Source organism: Phyllobates terribilis, unplaced genomic scaffold, assembly GCF_046119375.1.
Source record: "Phyllobates terribilis strain yellow unplaced genomic scaffold, ASM4611937v1 Scaffold_3__8_contigs__length_932513732, whole genome shotgun sequence".
In the NCBI taxonomy this organism is placed as follows: domain Eukaryota; kingdom Metazoa; phylum Chordata; class Amphibia; order Anura; family Dendrobatidae; genus Phyllobates; species Phyllobates terribilis.
The window spans coordinates 783331319-783352352 of record NW_027362763.1 but is presented as its reverse complement, the minus strand read 5'-3'; the positions used below and the strand labels follow the sequence as shown (position 1 = coordinate 783352352).

Below are 21034 nucleotides of genomic sequence, written 5' to 3'. Positions count from 1 at the left end.
TTTTGGCGTGCTTTTTGTGACAGGTTGGGAGTTCATTTGTCGTTTTCATCCGGATATCATCCTGAGTCTAATGGCCAGACAGAAAGGAAGAATCAGGATGTTGAGCAGTTCTTGCGTTGTTTTGTGGCAGACAATCAGGAGGGGTGGTCTGAGTTTCTGCCACTTGCTGAGTTTGCTCTTAACAACCATACATCCTCTTCTGCTGGTTGTTCGCCTTTTTTTTGTTGTTCTGGGAGACATCCGTCTTTTGGGTCATTCTCCAAATTGGTATCGGCTGTGCCTGAGGAGGAGAGTTTTTCCGGTGATTTGGAGAGAGTTTGGATGGATGTGCGTGGTAATCTTCAGGAGGCTAACAAAAAATCTAAGAGGTACTTTGATAGGAAACGGCAAGAGGTTTTGTTTGCTATTGGTGACATGGTTTGGTTGTCCTCTAAGAATCTGCGGTTGAGGATTCCTTCTAAAAAATTGGGTCCCAAGTTTGTAGGTCCCTTTAAGGTGCTTCAGGTAGTTAACCAATCTGCTGTTAGGTTGGAGGTTCCTACCTCCTGGAAGATTAATCCGGTGTTTCATGTTTCTCTGTTGAAAAGAGCTTATGTGTCGGACGGGGAATACGAAATTTCCCGCATCCTAAATTCTAGACGGTATAGAGGGAGTTTTCAGTATCTCGTCGCTTGGAAGGGTTTCGGACCCGAGGATAACTCATGGGTGAGGGCAGATGATGTTTCTGCTTCCACACTTGTCAGAGCGTTTCACAAGAGGTTTCCTGATAAGCCTGGGCCTAGGGGATCCGGAGGATCCTCATAGAAGAGGGGGTACTGTTAGAACTCTCCTGTTAGTTTTTTTCTATCTTGCTGGTCACATGACCTTTTTTGCCTATTTAATCCTGCTCCGCCCTCCTGGCCTTGCTGGACTTCATTGTAATTTCTACTCTTGAGCTAGCTTGGTGCTCTGTTACCTTTCTCAGTCAGTTTTGCTAGGTCTTCGGACCTCTATGTTCTATGTTGTTTGTTTGTCTTATTTCTGCTACAATTTCTGCTAGGAGGTGTCCATCTTTCTCCCAGTCCCTAGTTCTTGTAGGGATCCCTTCCTCACATCTATAGGTCTTCGTTCAGACTAGCCGAGGACTTTAGCGGGTCTAATCGCAGGATCAGGTTCCCCGTTACATCGTAGGGATCCAGCTTAGTTCTATTGTAGGGACAGATCTCCTGTCTTTCCTTAGTGCTTGTAGCAGATCATAACAGTATCGCCACTCCTCCAGCGCCAGTTTGATCACCAGCAGTTCTTGATCTCCAATAGAATAATTGCGCTCCGAAGAAGAGAAGAGTTTAGAAAAGAAACCACAGGTCACCATGTGACTTAATGAGGACTTCTGGGTGAGGACCGCTCCGGACCTGAGGAAGAAGCATCCACCTCCAGGAAGGACTGCTTATTGTTGTCAGGACGATGCAGCACAGGAGCAGAGGAGAAGGTTTGTTTTAAAGACACGAAAACACTTTTGGCCTCAAGAATCCATACCTTTGGATTGGCCCCTTTGCGAGTCAGGGCTGATATAGGAGCAGTCCGAGATGAGAAATGGGTAATAAACAGGCGGTAATAATTTGCAAAACCAAGAAACCTGCCTGACCAGGGCCACTTTAGAACGGCAGACACTTTTTCGGGATCCATTTTCAGACCCGTCTCTTGAGATTATGTATCCCCAAAATGGAAGAGAAGTCTGCTCAAACACACTTTTCGAATTTGGTATACAGACGGTTCTTCCTAAGCCTCTGCAGAACCTGGCGAACATCTCTTCGGTGTGATGGCAGGTCAGGAGAGAACACCAGGATATCGTCCAGGTATACTACTACGCACGTGTAGAGAAAGTCCCAGAAGATGTCATTCACCAGCTCTTGAAAGTCTGCTAGTGCATTGTAGAGTCCAAACAGCATTACATGATACTCGTACTGGCCATCTCGAGTATTAAATGCCGTCTTCTATTCAGCTCCCAGGCGAATTCGGATCAGGTTGTATGCTCCTCGAAGGTTGAGTTTTGTAAAGACTCTAGAGCCTTTAAGGCGATCTAACAACTCAGAGATGAGAGGCAGAGGGTACTTATTCTTTATAGTTTCGATTTAGTCCCCTATAGTCAATACAGGGCCGAAGAGAACCGTCCTTCTTCTTGACGAAGAAGAATCCTGCACCAACTGGAGAGATAGATTTCTGGATAAATCCCCTAGCAAGTTTTTCTTCTATTTATTCAGACATGGCACTGGTTTCTGCCTGTGACAGAGTGTAGATTTGGCCTTGAGGAGGAGAAGCACCAGGAATGAGATCAATTGGGCAGTCATACAGCCTATATGGTTTCCTTTTTGTCAGAGATGGCAGCGTACGTCCATTAAGGTGACGGCAAGCCAAGTAGATTAGATGAAGAAGACGGAGGTCGAGCAGGATGAATGGGAACCAGGCAGGTTTTGTGACACATCTGACTCCAAAGGAGTACCTCTCCGGAACTCCAGTTCAAGACAGGTTCGTGTTTCCGCAGCCATGGAAAACCTAGTAGCAGAGGATGAGAGAGACCGGACAGCACATAGAAGGTAATTTTCTCCGAGTGTAGCATTCCTACCTGGAGTACCAGGGGCTCAGTAGCAAACAGGATGGTCTCTGAAAGGGGTCTCCCATCCACCGAAGAAACCACCAACGGATCCTGGAGATGTTGGATTTGGATCTGATACTGCTCCACAACGGCCTGTTGGATGAGATTACCTGCGGCGCAGGTCCCGGAGTCCAGACAGTCAGACTCGATAAAATGGGTGTTGCCACGGGATATGGACACTGGCAGTGTCAGCGATGGAGAGGAATGATTCTCGCCCAGGGTGACCTCTCCAACAGACCCTAGGCTCTGGAGTTTCCCTGTCTCTCAAGACAGGAGCGGATTACATGCTCAGAACTGCCACAATCAAAGCACCTTCCCTCGGCATGATGGGCTTCCTGACGATGCTTGACCATCATCACCTGGTCAACTTGCATAGATTCTGGGGAGGAGGCCGAAGCCGGGGCTTGCTGTAAGACCGGCCTTTGAAAGATAGGTGCCGGGCAAAAAGGTATTTTCCCACGAATCGCCTCTTTGGAATGCTCCTGAAACCTGATGTCAATCCGTGTGGCCCAGAGACACTAAGTCATCCAGTTAGGTGGGTATGTCACGACCGGCGGCCAGCTCATCCTTGATTCGCCCAGAAAGGCTCTCCCAGAAGGTAGCCACCAGAGCTTCATTATTCCAGGCGAGTTCCGACAAGAGAGTGCGGAAGCATACAGTGTACTGGCCCACTGTTAGGTTCCCTTGATGCAGTCAGAGGAAAGAGGCCGCTGAGGACGTATAGCTGGGCTCATCAAAAACCCTCCAGAAGGCTTCCAGGAAAGACTGAAGGTTAGACATCAGAGGGTCCCCTCTCTCCCATAGGGGATTGAGTCACGCCAGATTTTCATCGGTGAGATGTGACGTGATGAAGGCCACTTTGGCCTGCTCTGAAGCAAACTGATGGGCTATGAGCTCAAAGTGTAGCGAGCACTGATTTATGAACCCCCGACATAGAGCAGGATCCCCGCCATATCGTGGAGGAGCAGACAGTCGGGGTGCGAAGGCGGGTGTAGCACTGCCTGAGGGTTGAGATGCCGCCGAAATCGTTGCCGCTTGGGTAGTCGCGGGTGCGGCCAGAGTTGACAGCGCATTAAGGCGGAAAGGAGAGGATTGTGTCCTGTTGGGTTTCTGGCGAGAGACCTCCTGGTATAGGTCAGAGATGGAAGGAGCCTGGGAGCGAGCGGATTCCATAGCCTGTGCAAACTGTAACGGGACTGGTGGTGGAACCATTGTGCCATGGTGTGAGGAGAGCCTGGAGGGGGGTAACTAGGGACCTCACCAAATCTGACCTCGGATGTATGGGGTCTTGACGACTTCGTGATCCGAGGAGGGACGGGGAAGGTTGACCAGATGCTACTCCGGAACTGATCTCGGGTGGATGGCAGCTGAACCCCAAGGGACAGGGGGCAGGCGCAGGCTGGCACTGCTGATGTACAAGCAGGCTGGCACGGCTGATGGACAGGCAGGCGGGCCCGGCTGGTAGACAGGCAGGCGGGCCCGGCTGGTAGACAGGCAGGCGGGCCCGGCTGGTAGACAGGCAGGCGGGCAAGGTTGGTAGACAGGCAGGCGGGCAAGGTTGGTAGACAGGCAGGCGGGCACGACTGATAGGTAGGCAAGTAAATGGAGATACATGCACTGGGACCTGAGAACTAACAAAAGTGTCAAATAACAAACTTACAACGTTCCACAGGCACATCGATGTTGGAGGAGATGCTTTAAATAGTCAGTGTCCTCTGGCCTTTGACCGGGGACACTTTAGGACGGCGTGTGGTCCCTTTAAGAGGTTGGGGAGTGTGCGCCCTAAGCACAGTGCCCGGGGATCTGCATTCTGTGCACGTACCCCTTGCAGCGTCAGTGTGGAAGTAGGACACAGGAGCGGGACACTTCGGCGGGGGCCACGGCGGTGAGGGTGTCGGCGTCTCTGCCGGGAGAGGGAGGCAGATACACTGGCACTACAACTAGGAAAGATTTGTTGATTTATTCACGCTGCAGAATATTGAAGATGCCAATTTCACAAAATTAATTAAACATATTTCTTTATTCTCTAAAGCCATATGTTTAATTAATGTTCAGAAAATGGCATCTTCAATATTCAGTAGCGTGAATAAGTCCACAAATCCTTCCTGGTTTTTATTAAACTACCCTGATTGGCAGTCAATCAGTGGTGGGGGCAGGGTTACATAGATTAGCTTGACTGGTCTGCACATGAGACCTAGTCCTCAAGTGATAATCTCCTGCTGATAAAACACTGCTTGTATTGAAACTGCAGCAAGCTGCTGAGTAAATGGCACATCCATGGAATCAGGCCCTCTGCCCTTACATCATGCTGCACTCAAATTAAATAGCAAAAATGTGCTGACATATTCCTTTCAAAGCGAATTTGTTACCATTTTCAAAATAAGTACACCCGCCTCATCAGATTTAAGAGATCTATCTAATAAAGTATGCCGTTTTAATTGTGAAATCTGATGACAGAGCTGCTTTAATTATCTGTTATGCTGATTAAATCTTAACCCCTTCATCACCTTCCGATTTTCCATTTTTTTCGCTTTTGTTTTTTGCTCACCTTCTTCACAGAGTCATAACTTTTTTATTTTTTCGTCATTATGGCCGTGTGATGGCTTGTTTTTTGCAAAACGAGTTGTACTTTTGGATGACTCCATTGATTTTACAATATAGCATACTGGAAAATGAGGGAAAAATCCAAGTGCGGTGAAATTGCAAAAAAAGTGCAATTCAATAATTTTTTGGGTTATTTACCATGTTCACTAAATGCTAAAACTGACCTGGTAATGTGATTCCCCAGGTCAGTATGAGTTCGCAGATATCAAACATGTATCTGTTCTTTTTTATTTAAGTGTAGAAAAAAAAATCAGAAATTTGTAAGAAAAACAAAAAATTAGCTTATGTCGCCATTTTCCGAGCCACGTAGCGTCTCCATTTTCTTGTGATCTGGGGCCGAGTGAGGGCTTATTTTTTGCGTGCCGAGCTGATGGTTTTATTGATATCATTTTGGGGTAGATATGATTTTTTGATTGACCGTTATTGCATTTTATTGCAATGTTGGAGAGGCCCAAAAAACATAATTCGGAAGTTTCAAATTTGTTTCTAATTACGCCGTTTACCGATCTGATTAATTTACTTTATATTTTGATAGATCTGAATGCAGCGATACCAAATATGTGTATTTTTTTATCTTTTTTTAATTGTTTTATTTTCATTGGGCAAAATAAACTTTTTTTTTCACTTTTTTACTGGCTTCAATAGTCCCTTAGGACACTTGAAGAGCTTTAGCCCTGCTATGTATAGCAAAAATCACGATCTCCTATGAATGCCAACCATGAGCCAGCGTTCATAGGGGATTCACAATGATAGGCACGGTGGTCTTCTTCAGACCCCCGGCTGTCATGACAACCCATCGGCACACGGCGATAACATGACAGGGGCACTGACGGGCGGGACTTGTGACTCGCTTCTTGCCGGTGCGTGTTAAATGCTGCTGTTAGATTGACAGCGGCATTTAACTAGTTAACAGCCGCGGGTGGATCTCTAATCCACCCGCGGCTGTTTGACGCACATGACAGCTGATCAGATCAGCTCAGCTGTCATGTGTGAGAAAAGATGCAGGCTCAGCTTCAGAGCCCGCATCAAAGGCAGGGACACGACCTTGGTTGTGAAGGGGTTAAAGAAGTTATCTCAGGGGAGAGATTGATAGTGCGTCACCAGGATATGCCACTAATGTCAAATAAGGAGAGGTTTAACTGCTTTACCTTTGACAAATTGCTATAATATGGTAGCATCAGCACTAGGAAATCATTGATACACTTCTGTTGGGTCCACTGGACTTTCTCCATGCAGTGCATAGCTGATAGGAGTCTAAATAGCCTGGTGCTTTGCTAGCCCTGCTGCCACTTCATTCTAGTAAACAGGGGATTGGAGGGGAGAGGGGTCATAGTGGTCTTCTTGCCCCAACGTATCGAACAATGATAGCATATTGTAGCGATATGCCATTGGTGTAATTATTGACTATGCCTGATGTATAATTTATTAAAAAACAAAGAGAGACACTGAAGGGTGCTCCCTAATGTTATAATGGTACAGACAATTGATGAAAGTGAAAGGTGGTCTTCTCACATGGTGGCGTTTGCACTTGGGTTACAACACCATTGCAGATATATAACAGAATCAATCTTACCCACTTGTCGCATCAACAATCGAACGAATCGAATCCAATAAATTATGGATGTAATATTCCACGGATAGAAGAGAGTTATCGGTAGTGGGCTCTAGGGCGGGATATTCATGCGGAGGACTGAATCATAAATACTTGAATTGGTATAAAACTTTCCTTGATTGTGTAACAATTAGTGTTGAGCGAGTATGTTCTATTAACCCTTTCGCCAAGTATGCTCGGGCCGAGCTCCGAGTATTTACAGCTGCTCGGTGATATGGTTGAATCGCTCCCGTGTGCATGATTTGCAACTGTTTGACAGCTTTATTACATAGGAGGAATGTCTATTTCTTACACATTACTCACATGTAATAAAGCTGTCAAACAGTCGCAAATCATGCACACGGGAGCGATTCAACCATATCACCGAGCAGCTGTAAATACTCGGAGCTCGGCCCTAGTATACTCGGACAGAACATACTCGCTCAACCCTAGTAACAATGCAATGTGTTTTGATTCCAACATCAGGAATATTCATCGGGGATATGGGTATCAATATCAAGTTATATCAGACATTAACTGTCCAGAAATAAGGAAGTGTGAACAAAAAAAACGGGGAGTAAAGACAATCCAATCGGAAAGTGCATAAAAATACTGTATAAACACTATAAAATAAAATTCTGTCTTAATTGGAAAGTTATATATCAAAAATCATTTACCAATAGTCATTAACATAATATACCGGTGTGTGTGTGGGTGTGGGTGTGGGTGTGTGTGTGTGTGTGTGTGTGTGTGTGTGTGTGTGTCAGTACTCAACAAATATTCAAAAATGTTTGTTGGTAGGACCTATTTATTTATAATACTCACTTATATAGCACAATTTCCCACGCAAACAGGGAGAGAACATACAAATTCCTTTGAGAAGTTTTACTTGGTGGGATTTGACCCCAGGACCCCAGCGCTGAAAGACTGCAGTGTTAACCACTGAGCCACCATGCTGCCTGTATTTCATTCTCACAAATAATATGTTTGAGTTTTTAGGAGTGCTGTATCATCAAATACAGGGGACTACAATGGGTGCGTAAGTCGAATCCAGTTATGCAAATTTATTCATGGGTGTGTTCAAGTCCCAAAACATTAAGGTCTCCCCATTTGTAAATACTATAGTTTATTACAAATGTTATATTGATGATTTGTTTTTCATATAGAAGGGGAATTTTATGGAGGCCAAACAATTTGTGGATGAATCAACCAATTCACGAAATGCTCCGCAGATATATGGCGCATGTCGGGTCTTTCCCTTTGGTGTGGGCTCCGGTGATGAGCCCGCATCTTTTCCAGCACATGACAGCTGATCTGTGCCGCTATCAGCCGCGGGTGGAATTATGATCCACCCGCAGCTGTTAATATGATAAATGCCGCTGTCAATCTGTAACAACGGCATTTAACATGGCCAGACTGGAAGTGCATCACAAATCACGCCCAACAGTGCGCCCATCACATGATCACAGGCCGCTGATGGGTTGGCATGACAACCCAGGGTCTGCTGGAGACCCCTTTGGTTTCATAGCCGATCTGCTATGAGCGCCGCCCAGCAGTCGGTGTTCATAGCAGATTAGCATTCTTGTTACACATAGCCTGAAGCTCTGCTATGTGTAACACAAGTGATCAGATGATCACAGCTTGAAGTCTCCCATGGAGACTATTGAAGCAAGTAAAAAGTAGAAAAAAAAGTATTAAAAAAATATATAATAGTTAAAATCTCCCCCCTTTCGCCCTATTCAAAATAAAATAATAAAAAAAATCAAATACACACCTATCTATCAATATATAAAAAGAATTAATCCGATCGGTAAACGGTGTAACGAGAAAAAAAATCAAAACGCCAGAATTACGTTTTTTTGGTTGCCGCAACATTGCAATAAAATGCAATAACAGGTTGACCAAAACATCGTATCTATCCCAAAATGGTATCAATAAAAAAGTCAGCTTGGCGCGCAAAAAATAAGCCCTCACTCGGCCATAGATCCCGATCAATGGAGACGCTATGGGTCTCGGAAAATGGTGCCATTTTTTTTTTTTGTAAACAAACTTTGGATTTTTTTTTCACCACTTAAATAAATTAGAACCTATAGATGTTTGGTATCTTCAACCTCATAATGACCTGGAGAATCATAATGGAAGGTCATTTTATGCATGTACTTAACATGGTAAAAAAAAAAGAAAAAAAAACAATTGTGGAAGTGCATTTTTTGCAATTTCGCAACACTTTGATTTTTTTTCCCTTTTTCCAGTACACAATATGGTAAAACCAATGGTGTCGTTCAAAAGTACAATTCGTCCCGCAAAAACAAGCCCTTACACGGCCATATTGACCAAAAAATAAAAACGTCTGGGAAGAAAGGGGTGGGGGGGGGGCAAAAAACAAAAGCACAAAAAATGGCCGCAGCGTGAAGGGGTTACATGGGATTTATCCTTTTCTCCAAATATAAATAATAACACTATCATATTTTTAAATCTTGAAATTTTGTGTCAATTAAATTAAATAAAATATTGACCCCGGCACCCACTGAAGATAATCCTCTTGTATCCATGTAATGTACAACTTAGAAATGTATAGGGGGGGGGATTATAACATAAAAAAGCATGAAGAGTTTATTCATGCAAAATAAAATGTGAAAATATATACAAGAACCACAAAGGATATTATGTAAGTTGTTCTGTTTTGCAGGCTCGAGATGCTGGCACCCCCCCATTATCTTCTTCAGCTCTGATCCACGTGACTGTTCAGGATGTTAATGATAACAGTCCTACCTTCCCCTTAAGGAATCTATACAACATTACAGTAAAAGAGAACACACCTCCTCATGTGGTAATGATACCCAGTACATACATTATTAACATGCCTACAGAACTGTGCAAAAGTTTTAGACAGATGTGGAGAAAATGCTGCAAAGTAAATATGCTTTTAAAAAACAGAAATGTTAATAATTTTTTTTTATCAATTAGCAAAATGAAGGAACAAAAGTAAAATCTAAATCAAAAGATTGTTTGGTGTGACCGCCCATTGCCTTCAAAACAGTATCAAAGCATCAATTTTTCTAGGTTCACTTGCACACAGTTTTTGAAGGAACTTTGGCAGGTTGTCCCAAACATTATCATCAGCATCATATTTGTAGCAGAATTTGGCTGGTTCTCACCAATTATTTAAGCCTCCTGCATAGCTGTTCCAGTTTCAAGTTAGTAAGAATGATCATTTTCACCTGTTTGGTTTAATTAATACTCATACACCTGACTATAATCCTACAAAATTATTGAATGTGTGAAAATGTCTATAGAAAAATTGATACACTCCTCAACATTGAGATTGCAACACCAAGAAGGAAAAATCATAGAATTATGGAAATCACAGGATGGATAGACAAAATTTTCAATACATCTTGACTTCAGTATCAAGTGTGAGAGCCATGTGCAGTAATACATGAACTTATACACCTTGGCATCCTTTCAATTAGGTTATTTATGTTTCTCTGAGGAATGTTCTGCCATCATGATTCGCTGCTGGCAGTTCCATTTGCAATTGCTGCTCATTGACGTCCCAGATGTGCTCAATGGTGAATAAATCTGGAAACACAGCAGATCATGATAGCGTGTTTAGGCCACGTAGGCTGCTCACACTAACATGAGAAATCTGCTTCTCCGACACTTTGGAGAAATGGCTGTACCACTTGCTTCATGACCAAATCAAAGTAGCAGCAAGATGTTAGTGTACCTGGAATGAAGGCTAGGCAGGTTCAGCTACCATACGTTATGCCACCCCACAGCATAACCTTGATACACTGACGATTTGGAAAGTTTTCCCACCTACAAAGAATGAGAGGTCTGTAATTTTTATTGTGATGCCTCTTCTCGGAAGCCCTTTTGTTTACCCTGGGAGATGGGGGACCCCTCTTGCAGCCGGACTCCCTCTGAATATATCAGATGGTGAGGACAGGTGGCGTACACCGCTCCGTCTGCATCCTCCCCGGGATCCATTTGCTATGGAGCCACACTCTTAAGCTCCGGGCCTTCTTGGTCCTGGTCCTTGACCGGGTCGAGACATTCCTTGTCTACAACCTACCCCTCGTCCCAAGGCCGGGGCACGAGGGCTGAGTCTCCATCCGATGCGGGCCCACACAGGATCCGCGTTAGGGTGGGAGATCACAGTACACTCAGGAATTGACAGCATAAAGACAGTCAAAGAGCGATCAAAGAACAGTCAAAGACCAAAACCCAAGATGGCTTTTTATTAAATATCAAATTTGAAGTGTAACTAACTAGTAAGTCCTCCACTCTCACCCACTAACTGGTTCCCCTCTCTCTTGGTTCCCCAGTCTCCCTGTAACCAGGAGGGCAGCACCTAGTGCATACTAGCCCCCTCTGGTGGAGAAATGTGGTGTTGGATGCAAAGGTTGGGTCACGACTATTACACTGTTCTTACCTCAGTGGAGGAACACTACACTCCATTAGAGAAGTGCAGCATCCCTGTGGCAGTCGAACCCTCAGGGGCGCCACATTCCCCCCTGGTGAAACACAGCAAGTCCGCGGGCTGCAAAAGAGTAACACCCAGGAAATTTTCTTTTTATATAACAAAACCATCTTCCCTTTATGGGAGGCACATCTTCTTAAATGTTGCAAAACAGGTTATACAGTACAAAAATACAAAAGTATAAAATTCTAAAATTATAAAAGTGCTAGCATTTTCCAGAGACATTTTGTGCAAACAGACAGGTTAAGGTGCAAAGACGCAGAGTCAGTTCAGAAGTATGAGGGACCTGTCCCAAACCCTCAACGTGGGCCCTGGGGTGGCTGCAGGGCATGAAGATCCCGAGTTGGACCTCCCAGAGAGCCACCCTGACAGGTTTTCCTTCTGAGGTCTTGAGGTAGAAATGTCCGCGGTTTTGTATAAAACCAATATGGAGTACCTAAAGAGATGCAAACTATATACAAGGGAAAGAGTCTGTCTGCTGCCAGTCTGCAGGGACGCATGTCTCTAGTAACCGGGATTATAAGGTAAGAAAAATAAAAAGGTTAACATATTAACTTGTAAACAAACTGCAACAGCCGGGGGTGCTTAAACCTCGGGTTCCCTCCTGGGAAAAGGCTTGTTCCTCCCTATGGAGGCTAACCGGTCCCCTGATGCCGAGCGCGAGGGGGCGTCGCTCCCGGACACTTTGTGGACATCCAGGGCGTACCACCCCAGCATCCCCTGGTGGCGAGAAAAGGTCACTATATCGCCCGGGAAGAGGTTCCGGCCAGGGTGTCCTTTCTTCAAACGCGGCTCGACGTCCCGCCGGCTGACAAAGACGTCGTCCTGGTACTGGGGACTTCTAATGAACCCCCACCCCGCCTCATGGTGGAAGCGGAAGACTTGCCCTTCCACTCGGGGACTGGGACGGGTGGCCTCTTCCTGACGAGCCCGGGATTTCGCAGCTTTGGCCCGTACCTCGAGGCGTTCGCAGCGGAGCTCCCGTTGACGTTGCTCCCGAGCGAGCTGGAATATTTGGTCCCTGCACCACTGGCTCCTCCTGTGCGCTTCAGCCCGGGTCTCCCAGGGAAAGCCCATCAGGTCCCCCCCTGGTTGTCCCAGGCCCACTCCTCAGCCTCCGGCCAGGTTACTGCTGGTGCGGGTAACGGTGTCATCAAGGGTTGCTGCGGGTCCTCTACAGGCGCGGACCAATCCGGGTTGGAGCCGGTGGACACCTCTGCAGCTTCAGGCACTTCGGGTTACGGATTAGGGCGGCATCGCAGGTCCCCACCTATAGCTGCCGCTTGCAGCTCCGTAGCCAAGACCTGCTCCCAGGTGGCCGTGTGGGGTATTAGGTATTCGGCCATGAGGTCCAGGATAGGGACGGTAGGCTCTGCAGCCGGGGCAGGGGTAGTACACTCACCCGCCGCTGGGCAGCTCACGACCTCTGTCACCGCGTCTCCTTGTCCTGGGACTTCAACTCCTTGGCGGCGGGCCCGGATACGTAGCAACATCTCTTCCCGCCACGCAGCCATCGCCGCCTCCTGGGCATCTCTCTGTCTCCGCAAGAGACCCGGGGCTTCCTGCTGGAGAAATTCAAAATCTCCCGCCGTGAGAACACTGCTGCCTCGCTCCCTGCCGGGTGAAGGGCCTGAACCGGGTTCAGAAGGTTCGGTGGGTTGCGCTCCAGAAGTGTCCATGTCTGCCTCTGAAGTATGCCAACCTCCAACTGCAATGGCCGCACCTTGTTGCTTTTCTTCTTCCTCCTCTTTCGGGGCGGTTCCTGGGCGGCATGCTGACAGGCCCGCCTTCGCTCAGCCCATCCGGTTTGATGGGCATTACCCTGCAGACAGTCTCTGATGGAAGGGGCAGTCCACATTTTTGGCGCCAAGCGGGAGCCCATCCCACGATGAGAGGTGTTTGAAGACCGTCTTTTCACAGCATTATGGCGCCTGTTCTTCTTGGGAGGGCACCATTTTAGGTGTAAAACGAAAGTTCAAGGTGTAAGGCACACAGTACCCGGTAGCAATGGGTAATTCCTTCCTTTGCTGCGGGCACGCTATCCTGCCAACTACGCCAGTTTGTGACGCCTCTTCTCGGAAGCCCTTTTGTTTACCCTGGGAGATGGGGGACTCGGAGTCGGGTCCTGTGATGGAGAGATAGGGTGCAGCCATGGCCCGGACCCGACCCGTGCTCAGGGCCGTCACATTAAAAAGATGGTGTGGGCTTATCCGGGTTGAGTGGCTGATTTATGACCATGTCACCTGTGGCACCTGGTGAAGGCCACCAGCGCCGCTGCAGTCCGCTGAGGCATGGTGTTACGGCGGCCAAAGTTATTACTACTCCCCACAGGCGGAGCAGGGCCTCAGGGCGGAGAGGCAGGAGGATGGGGGTAGTAGCAGAGGAGTACGGGCGCCGCGTCGCGCGGTGTGGCGCAGAATAAACAGTCCGGAGGCCATAGGGGTGAACTTCCAAGGCTTTACTCACTTTAGAGTTGGCAGAAGGAAAGCGACTCCCTGCTCCCCGCGGAGTCCTGCGGTCACCAGTGACGGGGGTCCAACAACCTCCGAGTAAGTCCAGCGTTCAGTCGGGACCCTACACCAGAGTGTTCCTGTCCATGTGTGCAAATAGGCCGGGTCTCCCTCTGAGCTCCTCTCAGAACAAGAGCATGGGTGGCAACTCCGCTCCGTCTGATACCCAGTGGGATCCTCAGGACCTACTGGGCTTTCCAGACGAGGACATGGAGTAACAAGGTCTGGTGTCTGGGGCCGGTACCCCTCTTGCAGCCGGACTCCCTCTGAATATATCAGGTGGTGAGGACAGGTGGCGTACACCGCTCCGTCTGCATCCTCCCCAGGATCCATTTGCTATGGAGCCACACTCTTAAGCTCCGGGCCTTCTTGGTCCTGGTCCTTGACCGGGTCGAGACATTCCTTGTCTACAACCTACCCCTCATCCCAAGGCCGGGGCACGAGGGCTGTGTCTCCATCCGATGCGGGCCCACACAGGATCCGCGTTAGGGTGGGAGATCACAGTACACTCAGCAATTGACAGCATAAAGACAGTCAAAGAGCGATCAAAGAACAGTCAAAAACCAAAACCCAAGATGGCTTTTTATTAAATATCAAATTTGAAGTGTAACTAACTTGTAAGTCCTCCACCCTCACCCACTAACTGGTTCCCCTCTCTCTTGGTTCCCCAGTCTCCCTGTAACCAGGAGGGCAGCACCTAGTGCATACTAGCCCCCTCTGGTGGAGAAATGTGGTGTTGGATGCAAAAGTTGGGTCACGACTATTACACTGTTCTTACCTCAGAGGAGGAACACTACACTCCATTAGAGAAGTGCAGCATCCCTGTGATGGTCGAACCCTCAGGGGCGCCACATTATCGTCGGTAAACTTCAACTGTGAGAGACAGAATCTAAAAGTAAAAACAGAAAATCACATTGTATGATTTTTAAATAATTAAATTGCATTTCATTGCATGACACAACTATTTGATCACCTACCAACCAGCAGAAGAACTCTGGCTCTCACAGACCTGTTAGTATTTCTTTAAGAAGCCCTCTGCACTCAAGTCATTACTTGCATTAATTGCACCTGTTTGAACACATTACCTATATAAATGACACCTGTCCACACAATCAATCTCACTCCAACCTCTCCACCATGGCCAAGACCAAAGAGCTGTCTTAGGACACCAGGAACAAAATTGTAGATCTACACAAAGCTGGGAAGGGCTACAGGACAATAGGTAAGCAGCTTGTTGAGAAGGCAACAACTGTTGGCGCAATTATTAGAAAATGGAAGAAACACAAGATGACTGTCAATCTTCCTCGGTCTGGGGCTCCATGCAAGATCTTTCATCGTAGGGTAAGAATGATTCTGAGAAAGGTCATGAATGAGGCCAGAAATACATGGGAGGACCTGATCAATGACCTGGATAGAGCTGGGACCACAGTCTCAAACATTACTGCTAGTAACACACTATGCCGTCATGGATTAAAATCCTGCAGGGTATGCAAGGTCCCCCTGCTCACGTCAGCACATGTCGAGGCCCATTTGAAGTTCATCAATGACCATCTGGATGATCCAGAGAAGGCATGGGAGATGGTCATGTGGTCAGATGAGACCAAAATAGAACTTTTTGGTATCAACTCCACTTGCCATGTTTGGAGGAAGAAGAAGGGTGAGTACAACCCCAAGAACACCATCCCAACCATGAAGCATGGTGGGAAAAAAATTATATTTTGGGCGTGCTTTTCTCCAAAGAGGACAGGATGACTGTTCCATATTGAAGGGAGTTGTGTGTCGCAAGATTTTAGCCAAAAACCACCTTCCCTTAGTAAGAGCATTGAAGATTGGGTCTTCCAGTATCACAATGACCCGAAACACACAGCCAGGACAGCTAAGGAGTGGATTTGTAAGAAGCATTTCAAGGTGGCTCTGTAAGAAGCATTTCAAGGTCTTGGAGTGGCTTAGCAAGTCTCTAAAATTGAACCCAATAGAAAATCTTTGGAGGGAGCTGAAACTCAATGCTGCCCAGCTACAGCCCTGAAACCTGAAAGATCTGGAGAAGATCTATATGGAGGAGTGGGCCAAAATACCTGCTGCAGTGTGTGCATACTTGGTCAAGAACTACAGAAAACATGTGAACTCAGTAATTGCAAACAAAGGTTTCTGTACCAAATATTAAGTTCTGCTTTTCTATTGCGTCAAATACTTATTCCATGCAATAAAGTGCTAATTAATTATGTAAAAATCATACAATGTGATTTTCTGGATTTTTTTTTATATTCTGTCTCTCATAGTTGAAGTGTACCTACAATAAAAATTACAGACCTCTCCATTATTTGTATGTTGGAAAATCGGCAGTGTATCAAATACTTATTTTCCCCACTGTATCTGTGTTTGTGTGCATGTGTGTGAGAGAGATTACATTCTACAGGTAGATCTCACTAAATTAGAATATCATCAAAAAGTTAATTTATTTCAGTTCTTCAACACAAAAAGTGAAACTCATATATTAGATTAGAGTCATTATAAACAGAGTGATCTATTTCAAGTGTTTATTTCTATTAATGTTTATGATTATGGCTTACGGCCAATGAAAACACAAAAGTAATTATCTCAGTATATTAAAGTATTAACAAAACACACATGCAAAGGCTTCCTAGGCATTTAAAAAGGTCCCTTAGTCTGTTTCAGTAGGCTCCACAATCATGAGGAAGACTGCTGATTTGACAGATGTCCAGAAGGCAGTCATTGACACACTCCACGAGGTCCCAGAGTTCCAATTTTCATTTGGAAATCAAGGTCCCAGAGTCTGGAGGAAGAGTAAAAGGCCCACAATCCAAGCTACTTGAGGTCTAGTGTGAAGTTTCCACAATCAGTGATGGTTTGGGGAGCCATGTCATCTGCTGGTGTAGGTCCACTGTGTTTTATCAAGAACAAAGTCAGTGCAGCCGTCAACCAGGAAATTTTAGAGCACTTCATGCTTCCCTCTGCCGACAAGCTTTTTTGTAGATGGAAATTTCATTCTTGGCACCAGTCCACACAGCCAAATGTACCAATACCTGGTTTAAAATCAAAAGTATCACTGTGCTTGATTGGCCAGCAAACTCACCTGACCTTAACCCCATAGAGAATCTATGGGGTATTGTCAAGAGGAAGATGAGAGACACCAGACCCAACAATGCAGAAGAGCTGAAGGCTGCCATCAAAGCAACCTGGGCTTCCATAACACCTCAGCAGTGCCACAGGCTGAATACCTCCATGCCACGCCACATTGATGCAGTAATTGATGCAAAAGGAGCCCCGACCAAGTATTGAGTGCATTTACTGAACATACATTTCAGTAGGTCAACATTTTGGATTTTAAAATAATTTTTCAAGCTGGTGTTATAAAGTATTCTAATTTACTGAGATAATGACTTTTGCGTTTTCATTGGCTGTAAGCCATAATCATCAACATTAAATGAATTAAACACTTGAAATAGATCACTCTGTTTGTAATGACTCTATATAACATGAGTTTCACTTTTTGTATTGAAGAACTGAAATAAATTAACTTTTTGATGATATTCTAATTTAGTGAGATGCACTTGTATGTTCAACCACAAAAATATTTCTATGTGCCAATAATTGCTATTTCTTTTAGTTGTTAAATGTTTCTGCGAAGGATAGAGACTCTGGACCCAACGCTATAGTCTTGTATTCCTTTATGGAGATCTCTAACTTGTTTTACATTGGAGAAGAATCTGGTAGTATATCCAACCTACAACCGTTAGACTTTGAGGCAAGCGCAGAGCACATCTTGCACGTAATTGCATACAACCCAGGAAACCATCAGCCCCATAGCACAGCCACTGTCATAGGTAAGTCTATTCATTTCTTACAATCACATCTTATTAACAAACCAAAAACTCAGGATATTTGTTAAAAGGAACCTAATTAAAGTAGCACTCATGTTAATGATTTTATTCACTAAACCTGTGTTAATACTTGTGTCACACGCACGCTGCTAGGTTCAGATAGGGCAAGACTGGTTACATGAATTCTTTGGAATCATGGGGGAACCGTTACTCAGGGTCACCATAGACCATGTGCTGCAGCTTCTCTCAGGCACACAGGAGTATTGACCCTCAGGCATAGACACATAGGTTGTTTTACTTGCTGACCAGACACACTTGACAAGAGTCCTCATAAATGGTAGAACAGTAGCATTTAATAAGAAGCCGCTCAGCCAGTGCAAGTTAAGTCTTATGAGCAACAGGCTCCAGTGACAAACAGTACAGTTTCCTTAGCAGCACAGCAATTCACAGTCTTCCCAGTAGTACAGGACAGCACAGTTCTAATGCAAAGGCACATTAATGAATACAGCATTCTTTACAGCACAGTGAGATGGAGCGGGGTGAGGGTTTGCTGAGGGAGATGAACCCTGTGACATCATTTTTTCCAGTTCTTATCTTTATGCCTGACAATACTCTGCCCTGTTAGTTCAGGAACTCTACCTGACCTGTGCTTAGCTTCACTGCTGACTTGAATCCTTTTCACTTGCAGGGGCGCTTCTGTGAGATACAGAACACACACACCACCTTTCTCTTTGGCTCCAACCAGACAGTAAACAACTTCCCCACAATCTTCCTGGGGCTCTGCTAAAACATTTCCCTTCTCCTGTGACTGTGTTAACCCCTCTAGTTGCTGGATGCTTCTGGAGCACAACACTTCCTGTCTCATGTGCTTCTGTTACTTCTAATAGTTGCTGAATGCTTTTAAAGCAACAGCACTACTTCTGCATGTCACACTCTTCCCTCCTTTTTGAATGTCGTCCTCAACATTTGTCTTAATTGGTCAATCTGACCAATTCTGAGACAGTGGTGAAAGTTGGAAAACTTTATATGCAAATTGGCATTCTGAAATTGGTATAACGTTCATAAACATTGATAACAACCTAATCTTATGACCTTTTTCTTGTACGATGCCTGTAAGAAATAAACAATTAACACAAATAAAACAATCAGAATCTCTTCAGCTGGAGCTTTTCGTATGTCTTCAACCAGTTCTCTCTCTCTATACTTTTACAGTTCTTTGATTCTACAAAGTCTTTTAAGGAAAATAAAAGCATGAAAACAAGTCTTTCCACCAGGCAACATTTTCCATGCTGCCTCTCGGTGGTGAATACCACTCAAGTGGGCTTACCTGGTCCACAGGCAGAGATACCTATTTCCAGTCGACATTCCTTGGCACTTGACTCGGTTCACCAAGTGTCTCATACGTCAGCATCACAGGCCTCCTCATTTCTCGAGTCGACATCCTCCTGGTGGGTTGTTGCTCAGAGACCACGGGTTCTTTGTTCACAGAAGTTTCTTCCACCGCACTCATTTCCCTTTCTTCCTCAGATGCTCTTGGAGATGCCTCTGTAAGTTCCTGTACCTGAGTCGCTTGTTTCCGCATGGTCTGGTGACTCCGTTCCTCCTGAGTGTCGATCGGTCTCTTCAGGGGCCAGTGTTCGATCATCAGATCTGAATTGGAATTCATCTGTACTCCTTGGTACAAACTCTGGAGCCTCAGGACTTAGTTCACTCTCCTGAGGATGGCTTATCCCTCTCCTTACCGGTCCGAGAAATACAACAGTGTGTTCTCCATTGGAACTTTCAAAATCACTATCCACCTCCGGAGCTTCAGTCTGTGGTGGTCCCTTAGTCGATCTCGGACGATGTCGGTCTGCTTCTGGGAAATCTTGTTGTGGTGGGAGATAATCACATGGTAGCAGTAAATTCTGATGGACTATTCTGGTTTTCTTGTCTCCCGTTTCCAATTGGATTTCATACACTGGGCTGTCATTAACCCCTTAATAACATCTGACGTACTAATACGCGTCTGTGCCCTGGGACTTAAGAGCCAGACCCGTATTAGTACGTCATCGCGATCGCGCGCTCACACAGGCTGTGCGGGCGCGATCGCCACCGGGTGTCAGCTGATTGTCACAGCTGACACCCGGTACTATGTGCAGGGAGCGGTCCTGCACCGCTCCCAGCACATTAACCCCCGCGATGCTGCGATCGAAGTCGATCGCGGCATTGCGGGGGCAAGGGGAGGTGATCGGCGATACTCACCTCCTCTTCCGGCCTCCAGCGCAGTCTGCAAAGGCTTCCCGGGTGTTGCCATGACGACCCGATGTCGTCATGACAACATCCGGGTCACCAGAGAGCAGGAAGATTGCTTGGACATGTGCAGTGCATCTCCAAGCAATCTTCACACTGTGCACTTCTGACAGCCTTCATGGCATAGGGATGGTGCTCCATTCCTGTGCCATGCAGGCGATCAGAAAAAAAAAGTGAAAGTTCCAGAGTGGGACAAAGTAATAAAGTGTATAAACTGTGTGAAAGTGGAAAAAAAAAAAAAAATGTGCAAAAATTTTCTAAAAAAATAAAAAAAATAATACACCAAAAATAAAAATATAATGTACCCATCAATAAATATTATTATTAAAAAAATAAAAAAAAAACAATAAAAGTACACATATTTGGTATCGCCGCGTCCGGAACAACCTGACCTATAAAACTGTCCCACTAGTTAACCCCTTCAGTGAACACGGTAAAAAAAAAAAAAAAAAACCCAAGCAAAAAACAATGCTTTATCACCATACCGCCAAACAAAAAGTGGAATAACACGCGATCAAAAAGACGCATATAAATAAAAATGATACCGCTGAAAACATCATCTCGTCCCGCAAAAAACAAGCCACGATACAGCTCCATCAGCCGAAAAATAAAAAAGTTATAGCTCTCAGAATAAAGCGATACTAAAAAATATTTTTTTCTATAAAATAGCTTTTATTGTGTATAAGCGCCAAAACATAGAAAAATGATACAAATGTGGTACCGCTGTAAACGTACTGACCCGAAGAATAAAGCTACCTCATCAATTTTACCACACGCGGAACAGAATAAAAAAAAAAAAAAAAAAAAACAATTCCTGAATTGTTGGTTTTTGTTTATTCTGCCTCCCAAAAATCGGAATAGAAAGCGATCAAAAAATGTCACGTGCCTGAAAATGGCACCAATAACAACGTCAAGTCATCCCGCAAAAAACGAGCTGTCACATGACTGTCTGCCAAAATCTGGAAAAATTATAGCTCTCAAAATATGGCGATGCAAAAACTAGATTTTACAAAAAATGCGTCTTTTAGTGTGTGACAGCTGTCAGTCATAAAAACCCCATATGATTCTGGCATTGCT

The 21034-nt window shown here is 45.4% G+C and overlaps 1 protein-coding gene across 50 annotated transcripts in view; it reads left to right on the top strand.

Moving 5' to 3' along the window:
* Positions 1 to 21034, top strand: part of LOC141257608 (protocadherin Fat 4-like) — a 468540-nt gene that overhangs the window by 115277 nt on the left and 332229 nt on the right. For all 50 annotated transcript variants that reach the window (XM_073672347.1, XM_073672333.1, XM_073672313.1 and 47 more), the window contains 2 exons: positions 9517 to 9657; positions 17452 to 17668. In XM_073672347.1, coding sequence (XP_073528448.1) covers positions 9517 to 9657; positions 17452 to 17668 — 358 coding nt within the window. The remainder of the gene's footprint in view (positions 1 to 9516; positions 9658 to 17451; positions 17669 to 21034) is intronic.